The 10883-nt window shown below is 41.0% G+C and overlaps 1 protein-coding gene across 1 annotated transcript; it reads left to right on the top strand.

Moving 5' to 3' along the window:
• Positions 1-1170: 1170 nt before the first annotated feature.
• FAM174A (family with sequence similarity 174 member A) lies at positions 1171-8977 on the top strand. Its single transcript, XM_083352002.1, has 3 exons — positions 1171-1644; positions 6675-6809; positions 8539-8977. Exons 1-3 carry the CDS (start codon positions 1295-1297, stop codon positions 8540-8542), a joined length of 489 nt encoding a protein of 162 aa, XP_083208128.1. The 5' UTR covers positions 1171-1294; the 3' UTR covers positions 8543-8977.
• Positions 8978-10883: the final 1906 nt, after the last annotated feature.

Below are 10883 nucleotides of genomic sequence, written 5' to 3'. Positions count from 1 at the left end.
AGCTGAATTCAGAGAAAATATCAAGTCGAAACCAGGCAATCTACATAGTACAGCTTCATGCTTTTACGTATCTGGTCTAAAGCAACTTTTGACGTTCCTCGTTTTAAAAATATCTTCAACTGGAGGACAGGTAGAATAGACGCCACTGCTAATAGGTAAAAAATCGTTCTGGGTGGTTTATTGTTTAACTACTACCCAATTGCTTATTACCCTTTATTATCGGAGGCCCAGAAAATGTTGAGGAGCTGTCAGGACCCACCCCAAACCATGTCTTAGGAAGACAAAAACTCTTGGAGTCAAATTTTTAGTCCAAAAGGAATCTTTACTATGACATGCTTGGTTGTAGGAAATGAGACAGGGCTTAATATTTCCACGATGTAAACCCTTATAAAGAGTTCCCGGTTTAACCCCCCTTAATCCCCATTTGGTCAGTCCCCCATCCTTCCTCTCGTATCATCCATCTCGTGGGAAAAAGGAAGTTAGGACCCTTTTGTTTATTGCTGTCTACCGTGACAAAAACCAGATGCTAGCCCCCCCTTTTGTTTCCCCAGTTCAAAAGGCTTCTCCTTTCCTTTGAAATGCCTATTGCCGGTTCAATACACATCTATCCTCTTCGGGAGATGGCAGAATCCATGGGATATGTTTGAAACATTCCATTTATGAATATGATATAAATGGATTCTGACAGGAGCTTTATTCAATACGAACGGGGGCGTATGTATTAGTGCAGGGGTCTTCAAACTTGGCCCTTTTATGACTTGTGGACTTCAACTCCCAGAATTCCTCAGCCAGCGATGCTGGCTGAGGAATTCTGGAACTTGAAGTCCACAAGTCATAACAGGGCCAAGTTTGAAGACCCCTGTATTAGTGAGTGTTCACATTTATTCGAAAAGCAAGCCATCCAAATGTCTCCAATTGCGAGGAAGGCAGGAAGGAAGGAGTGAAATAACAGAAATGTTGGGACAAGTTATTACTAGGGAAGGAAATACAAATCTGGTCCCTATCTGCCCTCTCTTTCTCTCCGCTCTTTCTCTCCCCCCCCCCTCCTATTAAGGCCAATCTCAGGGCAACCGCCTCGGCGACAACTATTGCGCAGGCGCCCGAGGACCATCGGTCACGTGGCAGGAACCGGGGAGAGGGGGCGGAGCTGAAGCTTCGTAGCGTCGCTCGGCGTCCATGGCAGCGTTTTCAGTCACCGGAAAGATGAGTACTTCCGCCTTCTGGTCTTCCTGCCGTGGAGGATTCGGCGGGGCTTAGGCCGCGCTCCGCCAAGCCAGGCTTAAGATTGGGGGCCATGCGGCGGCTTTGGCCGCCGCCACCGCTGTCGCTTTTGCTGGTGCTGCTTTCGGCGGCCGCGCTGTCCGGTGGAGGAGCCGCGGCTCCCACCTCGAAACGTCTTTCCGCATTGCCGCCCGCTCTGCCAGCCGGGCGGGCGGACCCCGACGATGCGCCTTCGGACACGCCGGGCGGCAGCGGCTCTTCTGTCGGCGAAGGAGCGCGGGGCGGCGGCGCCAACGGGAACGGCAGCATGGCCGCCGCGCCCCCCGGCTCGCCGGTCAACCAACCCATGACCCAGCGCGCCCTTTCGGTGCTGGTCCTGGCCAGCGCTGCCCTCATCGTTTATTTCGTCATCCGGACTGTGCGGTGAGTAGCGCCTGAGCCAGGGGTAGGCAAGCTCGGCTCTTTTATGACTCATGGACTTCAACTCCCAGAATTCCTGAGCCAGCTTGGCTGGCTCAGGAATTCTGGGAGTTGAAGTCCATGAGTCATAAAAGAGCCGAGCTTGCCTACCCCTGGCCTGAGCCTTTCCTTCTCTCTCTGTCCCGGGAAAGACTGTAGACGCCCCCCACCCCACCCTCTTCCCCGGGTTTTGCCCTCTGACCGCGGCCCGTGCGTGGACCTCGACGTAACTAAGCCTTGAGTTTTTCCCAGGCGTGGGGAGAGAAAGCTTGGTGCAGGTAGTCCTCGACTTATGACCGCAATTGAGCCCAGAATTTATGCGGCCAAGTGAAAAATTTGTTAAGTGAGTTTTGCCTCATTTGACGACTTTTCTTGCCACATTGGTGAAGCGAATAATTGCAGTTGTTAAATTAGCAGCATGGTTGTTAAATGAATCATTGACATTACTTGTCAGAAGGTCGCAAGAGATAGTCACGTGGTCCCAGGACACGGCAACTGTCATATAAACCAGTTGTCTAGCATCGGAATGTAAATCATGTGGCCTTGAGGATGTTTCAATGGTCATAATGTGAAAAATAGTTACTTTTTTCATTGCTGTTGTAACTTTGAACAGTCACTAAATAAACTGTTGTAAGTCGAGGTCTACCTGTAGTTTGCTTCCTGTCGGCCCTTCTTCCACTTCCTGCCCTGTTAGTCTTTCCACGTCTTACATACATTTCTTTGGCTCAGGTAAACTTTAGAATCTTCTTTTTTAATCTTGTACTGTTTTTGCTGGGAGTATCTTTGCCATTTATGTGAGTGTAGAAGGTTAATTTTGTGGCTCACATAATTGTTTTGAAGGCCTCCTTTGGGTTTTACATTCCTTCACCACCCAAAACAGGCCACCTGAATACAGTTAATAGACAAGTGGGTGTCCTAATGCCTCCTGTTCTTATACTGAAAAAGATTGGTAGGACTACATGGACTTCAACATGTGATAAATGCAGACCAAAAAATAGTGATACAAACATATACTTATGGGTATAAAGGATATTGTATTTTGTCTACTCCTCTCTCTCTCTCTCTCTCTCTCTCTCTCTCTCTCTCTCTCTCTCTCTCTCTCTCTCTCTCTCTCTCTCTCTCTCTCTCTCTCCCTCTCTCCCTCTCCCTCTCCCTCTCCCTCTCCCCCCCCCCCTCTCTCTCTCTCCAGTGCTTACAGAAGCACTGATACCACCTGAGATGTAGCTAAAATGATGACTGACAGATGAAGTCTGAAATGCTTACCCAATCCTGGAAAGAGGGTTTAAAATGAATAGTTCTAGGATCGTAACAAAATACTGCTAGTTCTTAACTTATGAGCACAATTGAGCCCCAAATTTCCATTGCTAAACAAGACCATTGTTAAATGAGTTTTGGCTCATTTTACAACCTTTCTTCCCATAGTTAAGTAAATCACTGTGTAAAGTTTGTAACACGGTTAAGTGAATCTGACTAATCTGTTGGCTTTGCTTGTCAGAACATCACAAAAGGTGATCACATGTCCCTGGGACACTGCAGCCGTCATAAATGCATACCAGTTCCCAAGCATCCAAATTTTGATCATGTGACCATGGGGATGCTTCAACGGTTGAATGAAAAATGGTCATAAGTAATTTTTTCAAGTGTGGTAACGTCAAACGATCAGTAAATGAATGGTTGTAACTCAAGGACTATCTGTATAGCAGTAAAAGATAGCTTGTAGAGATTTAAAGGAAGAATTAAAAAATGATTGGTATAAATTTGTTAAGTCTGATGAGCTATTGAAAGGCCTAGTTTCAAGTGGTTACCAGTTGCATAAAACAAGGCTTTTGAAAGCTTAAAAATCATCAAAAGATAAAAGAATGTTCAGTAAGTCATGTGAATTTCATTTGGTGTTAATTGGAAGCTAAAGATGTAGATAAATAAATGGAAAGATTAATCCTAATAAAACTTATCTAGAGCAAGATTCCTTATTCTTCTTGCATAGATACCGAGTAGACTTTTAAAGGGATCTGTTAAACGTTGATGCTAACTCAGATTTTGAAGACTCTTTTGATTTCTTGATCTTTCAAAGTAGCCTTTTCATGGTATGTCCAAGAGATTAGTGGGAAAGTCAGTTTTCACTAGACATACACCATAGATATTTAATTGAATCTTAGATGAAATAAGCAGATATATTTTGGTAAAGTCTCTACCCTAAATACAGTTTAAGCTTTATTTTTGAAAAATTATCAATGTGTTTTTAGGAGAAAATATTTGCTTTAAATTGGTATGCTACATTTCAGTATTTTCTGTATGATGAGCTGTGTAGTACTGTGCAAGGGGAAAATCCTTAGTTCAAATGTTCTTCATATAAGCGTGACAAATGTGCTCCTTGAATATTTACCTACATGAAGCATAGATTTACCAGAAAATCAGAAATCTGATAGTACCTTTTCTGACAAGGCATAAGCTTTTAGAGGCTATAGTTCACTTCATCAGATGCAACTCTTAAGTTTTGTAAGTGCTAAAGGTGCTGTCATAGCTTTGGTTCTTTCAAACTTCAAAATTGTGCACATGAATTGCAGAGGGGTTTTTTCCTTCAATTTATTTTATTTATAAAGCCACATATGAATAACTATTTTCTGAAATATTGAACAGTATCAGAAATATTTTAAATTTATATGTCACTCAACTCACTACCCAGAATGACTCCAAGAGCACTTTTTAATACATACATAAGCTCCCTCCAGAATTTAAGAGAACCAAGGTAATCGGCATATTAAAACCTGGAAAAGAAAGCAACAAGCCAGAAAACTATCGCCCCATTGCTCTGTTAAGTGTTTGTTATAAACTACTTGAAAAGTTGATACTTAACAGAATTGGACAGAAAATTAACGAACAAATACCAATTGAACAGGCTGGGTTTAGATCTTATCGGAGCTGTGCCGATCAAGTCCTTAGTCTTACTAGCCACATTGAAAGCAGCTATCAGAATAAATTGAAAACATCTGTTGTATTTGTGGATCTCACAGCAGCATACAATACAGTGTGGAGGGATGGTCTGTTAAGCAAATTCCTCCACGCTGTCCCTTGTAGAACCATGGGCCGCCTAATAAATAACATGCTCTCAGCAAGGACCTTTCAAGTCATCATGGGCGATAAAATTAGTAAGCAAAGACATCTGAATAATGGACTCCCTCAGGGCTCTGTATTGGCCTCATCCTTATTCAACTTATATATTTCCGACATACCACCCACGATATCAACAAAGTTCTCTTACGCTGATGACTTGGCATTAGCATATAGCCACAAGGACATTAAAGTTACAGAAGGTGTACTTACAGCCGACCTTACAACTCTCAGCACATACTTCCACCAATGGAGGTTAATCCCAAGCATAAGTAAGACAGTCACATCATGTTTCCTCCTTAATAATAAACTGGCAAAAAGAGAACTCAATGTATACCTAAATAACAAATTGCTCCCATATGAGGCAACTCCAAAATATCTGGGGGTCACCTTAGACAGGACCCTGTCTTTTAAAAAACATATTCAGAATATGGCTGCCAAGGTTAACAGCAGAAACAACATTCTGCAAAAACTATGCAGAACAACTTGGGGAGCTTCAGCTCCAACTCTTCGATGCGCAGCCCTTGGGCTTTGCTACTCTGTAGCGGAATACTGCGCACCTGTATGGATAAACAGCTCACATACAAGACTTGTTGATGTTCAACTCAACCATACGATGAGATTAATTACTGGGTGCATAAAATCTACACCTATTGACTGGCTACCAGTTCTTAGCCACATACTTCCCCTGCACTTACGATGCCAAGCTCTCATTCGGGAGTATAGTAAGATCCTGCTAAACTCCTCTCTACCCATTCATGCCTATACCTCTGATCTCTTAAGATGTTGATTAAAGTCAAGAAATCCACCACTCCTCACAGCGCTTAAGCTGCTGGCCGAACATCAGGGCACTATACAAAAATGGATGGAAGCATGGAGTAGCTATACCTCCCAAGATATTTCTGAGCATATTAATCCTAATAGTATACCTCCAGGATTTAATCCACCCCGACACATATGGGTGACATACAATAGAATTAGAACGACTCATGGGATGTGTGCTGATTCTCTGTATAAATGGGGAAAGACACCTTCAGCACAATGTGATTGCGGGGCTCCCCGACAGACTATCCAACATATAGTGAGGGAATGCACTAATAGAAGATACCCAGGAGATTGTAAGGACTTCCTCTGCGTAACAATGGCAGCTACTGACTGGATCTCCAAACTCGACATTAAACACTGAAATGTTATTTCTGTTTTCCTCTTAGGTTTTATAATTGCTTCTTTTTTAAAAAAAATTGTTTTAACTGTTCTAACTTGTAAATATGAAGTGCTTTTAATTCTGTGTGTGACCAGCCATACGCTAAATAAATAAAAAATACATGCACACACACACACACACACACACACACACACACACAAACAAACACACACACACACAGGCAGATATACCAGTAAGTTTGTGCATGGGATTTCATTTTCTTGTTCAACATCATAGCAGCCATTTCTCAGAATCACTGACACCATTGTAATTAAAGGCCAACAAGCCAGTATAAACAACGTCTTTTGAGAGTGATTTTGGACAAATAAAGGGCAATGAAATATTCAGTGAGTACAACTATTGCTTTAACCCAAAGTTCATGCTTTAAAACTACAATTGACTCACTGTTCATCTGGCAATATCACCTTATCTGCTGAAGTGTTTCTTTTAATTCTACAATATTTATAAGTTATTCATATGCACCTTATTTTCTTGAATAATATAATTTACATGGGAGACACAAGTAATACTGTAATACTTGAATGAAGAAGTGGAACACATACCAGATTTATATGGTTTGAATGCTTCATTTTTATTTTGTATGCTGAAAGTTCAAATCTAATTCTACTCATATTAGTCTTCCTCGTCCTTGATTAACACACTGTAACATTTGTATTTTTAGACTTAGGCGAAGAAACAGAAAGACACGGAAATATGGTGTTCTGGACACAAACATAGAAAATACAGAGCTGACACCTTTAGAGCAAGATGATGATGATGATGATAACACATTGTTTGATGCCAATCATCCTCGAAGGTTAGTGTCTTTATTTCTGGAGGTAAAATAATAGGACAGAAGGGATTATAAAAACACATTTGAAAACCAAGCAGAATGTATTTATAAAGTAGATATTTTATACAAGCATATATTACTATGTAGCTTCAAATATTCCTCTTTGATTAGAGATTATGGTTATAGGAGCAGTGTTGTGCAGTTTTTGAAGGAAGATGTGCGATATCTTCATTGTAAATGAAGCAAACAATTATATGCAACCAGATGAATGAGGATACGAAATCCATAGCCTTTTGATTAGATGGCAATATTCACTCTTTATAAAATAAGCTACAAGCTTGTCATTGCAGTTTGTATGTTAATATTTTAGGCATTTGATTATTTGTAATGTTTGTATTTCTTGGGGAGGGAGGGCTATTTTACTGTTGCACATTGTGTTTTCTTAAAACTGTGCTCCAGAAATGAAAAATTATGTTTAATTAAATAAGACTTCTGTCTTGTGTTCTATTCTTGGTAGTAATTTATTTTGAAAATATTGAGAGCAGCAGTCTCCCAGGTAGCAGAGACTGTCTGTTTATTGTAGCTTTGGTTTTCACTTGCAGCAATCAGGTTTTGAAATATAGATAATATCTCCCATGGTATTCTGCCTTTTTTAATCATGTTTCAGTAGCTTTCTTGTGTCTTGTACAGAAAATCAATATTGTAAGCTTAAATATTAAGGCTTTTTTATAAAAGGCAAGCCATTTTTTATGAGTAGAACAAAAATCTGTATTCTTTAAAAGAAACAATATGTGTTTTGCGTATACACTATTTTTAGTCAAAACTGACATGGAATATCTGAAAGAAGGATAGCAGTTGCAAGCGATGTTCGCTGGATGCTACTCTAGAAAAATTCATGGCAAATTTAACCTGTGATTGATTCCCTTATTAAATGGATGTTAGAGATCTAACAAATTAGGCTGCTTATAATTTCAGCTAAGATAGAGTGGGTTTTTAACCTACAAATCTTTTTAGCCAACTGGCTCTTAGCCTACAAATTTCTACCATGATTGCATAGTATGGGAAAAATTATAGACAATATTCCAGTCTAATGCTTTCTACATGTATGAGTCTGGAGAGAGAGAAATCTATTAAAAAAGAATTGGAGCGAAATGCATTTCTGATAATTACTGGCAATACAATTCTGTAAAAATGAATTACAAATTTATTGTTAAGAATGGAGAGTGACCATGTCATTGTAGAATATACCATAATATTAGCACAGGTAACTGAACATAGACTAGTATTTTAAACTTTAAGAGAGTTGACTTCAATAAACTAAGAGAAAGATTAGGGATGATTCTACGACTGCGAATCCTAGGGAGAAAAACAGTTCAGGATGCTTGAAGAACTCTGAAAATGAGATAATAAAGGCTCAAACAAAAACAATACCACAGAGAAAGAAAAACGAGATTCCAGATAAAACCAGATGGTTGCACAAACAGCTCTCCAACAAACTTGAGGAATAGAAAGGACAAGTATAGGCAACATATACATTTAATAAATTTAATAAATAAATCTAACCAGGTCTTCAAGGATTGGGGCCAGACGAATCTCTGGATATGATGTTCTATGGGGTAGATGTTATAGCAATATATTACAATACATTGGATAATATGAGATCCTACTTTTGTGAATATTGAATTTAAAAATATGTAACCATGTTAATTTGGGTGACCAGATTTTGTTTATTTTTTTTTCTTTTTCTTTATAGATAAGTATGTGCCTTGTGGGAAAATATTTCAATTGTGGAGCAACAAAAGAAAGCTGTTTGGAAGGAACGTGAAGCCAATATCAAAGTTGAGGATATGAAATGTATTATGACATCCTTAGTTTGTTGCAATAAATACTAACATTTTATTGTACCTTTTGTATATACAGAAATATTGTAAGGTGAAAGCCTATGGAAATAGTGCACTAAATTTCTAATCTATTTTCAACAGGGTATTTTCTGCTTATATTAATTTGTGATCTTTTTGAAATTCTTTTGTGGGCCAACTTTTTTTTATGTAAACTGTGGTAATTTATTTCTTTGAACTCCTTGCAGCTAGCCAAATCTAACCATGTGTCAGAGGAATGTATGTTCTTAGTAAATTAGATGTATCCTGAAGCTCTGTGTGAATGATGTAAATAAATGTTTACAGTATTCCTAACATTCATTCCTTGTTCTCTGAATCTGTTGGTTTTAGATGTTGTGATTTGGATGGAAGAAAAATTGCTTGCAATTATTGAACTGATCTTCCATTAGTTGAGTTTGGAACCACTTTTTCAGCAAGTATAAATTAATGGAACTTTTATTTATTCTATGCCTAGTTTCAAATGCCATAAGCTAGTTAGATAAGAACTTCTTGATGTCTTTTAATGTAAGATGTGCAGAATTGCTAAGGCATCTATCAACATTTTTCTATGTGCAAGCTTTTATGGAAACTGTTGAAGAAAATCCCACCATTATAATAACTGGAAGTATATCAAATAATTTTATATAATAGGCCCATACAATATAACTGAATTTCTCATGTAATAATGGCTCAGTTTGTTGTATGAAAATGTATGGGAATCTAATTATTCAGAAATGAAACCAACTATTCAAAGTTTTTTTTACACACAAACACATACTCAGCTATTCCTTGTTTAGTGGCTACCTCATTTAGTGACCCTCTGCAAATGCCATGGTAATTTAAAATCTTTTTCCAACCAATGTGCAAAATTTTAACCAAATTTCTGCACGCTACAGTGACAATAAAAGTGGCCTTGCTGCACAAGAGAATTTTATTCAAATGAGACAGCAACAGCCTTGATCTTCACAGCATCTCTCACTCATGTGGATCCCTTAGTGATCAGTTTGCTACTGATCAAGGGAACAGATTATCACTAATGAGATATGTATGTACAAGGTACATAATTTTTAATTCTTAAAAGTGTGGTATAACGTACCCTTCTTTTCCCACTTTCATCAACAGTAAAATTCAACTCTTTGAAAATAGGATTGATAAATGGAAGATTCTTGGTATTTAGAAGAATTAGGAAAATAATATTACCGTATTTTCCGGCGTATAAGATGACCTGGCGTATAAGACAACCCCCGACTTTTAAGAAGATTTTCAAGGTTTTTCGTCTTATACGCCGGAAAATACTTACATGCCAGTTGCCAAGTGTCCGACACAAGCCCGATTCAGCCCTGTCTGATGCAGATGGTGCAAAGCCTCCCTTTTGAAGCCCAAAGGGGCTTTTCCTTCCACCCACCCATTTGAGAGCACATTTGCAGACGGAGCAGCCGCGCGTCTGGAGCCAAGCCCCGCCCAGGAGACGGTCAGCCAGGTGGGCTCGGAAGATGCGCTGGAGAGGCGGGTTTGGGGCGGCCATGCCGAGGCCGGCTGGCAAGGGCTGCTGCGTGGTCTGCGGGCGAGAGGGGCGCCAGGCCTGCCGGAAGTCCCTGGAAGTTCCTGGAACGGGCTGGCAAGCACGCTCTTCCCCGGCCCACCGGAAGTCCCCAGAAGTTCCCCAAACTTGGAACGGCCTGGCGGCGGGTGGGCGCTCCCTCCCCGATCCGCCGGGGAGCGTCTCCCAAAGCGCAGCGTCTGGCGGCCGGGAGTCCGTCGGCCTGGTTGCTGGCAAGCTGGCCCGCGGCTAGGGCCGGGGCCCAGGAACAGGTAGCCGGGTGCGGGTGGGGGGAAGGAAAGCTGGGTGCGGGCTTCTGCGGCTGGTTGCGAGGCTGGATGCGGGCGTCTGCCGGGAGAGATAGCGGGTAGCAGGGCGCGCTCTGCTTATGCTCAGATGCCGCTTGGGTGAGGGGGAGGGGCTTCCTGCCGCTCCCGGGGTCTGGCGTTTGCAAGGGGGAGGGGAAGGGGCTTAGAGGCTCTTGGGGGTGGGAAGGGAGAGTCACGATGGAGGGGGGACTGGACTAAGGAGGCTTGAAGTTGCTTTGCAAGAACAGGGACGCTCGACTGATTTATGTTTTTTTTCCGGCGTATAAGACGACCCGGCGTATAAGACGACCCCCCAACTTTTGAGAAGATTTTCATGAGTTCAAAACTCGTCTTATACACTGGAAAATACGGT

The sequence above is a fragment of the Vipera ursinii genome, assembly GCF_947247035.1.
Source record: "Vipera ursinii genome assembly, chromosome: 2".
Classification (NCBI taxonomy): Eukaryota; Metazoa; Chordata; class Lepidosauria; order Squamata; family Viperidae; genus Vipera; species Vipera ursinii.
Note: the sequence above shows the minus strand (reverse complement) of the source record. Positions and strands in the feature narration are given on the sequence as shown.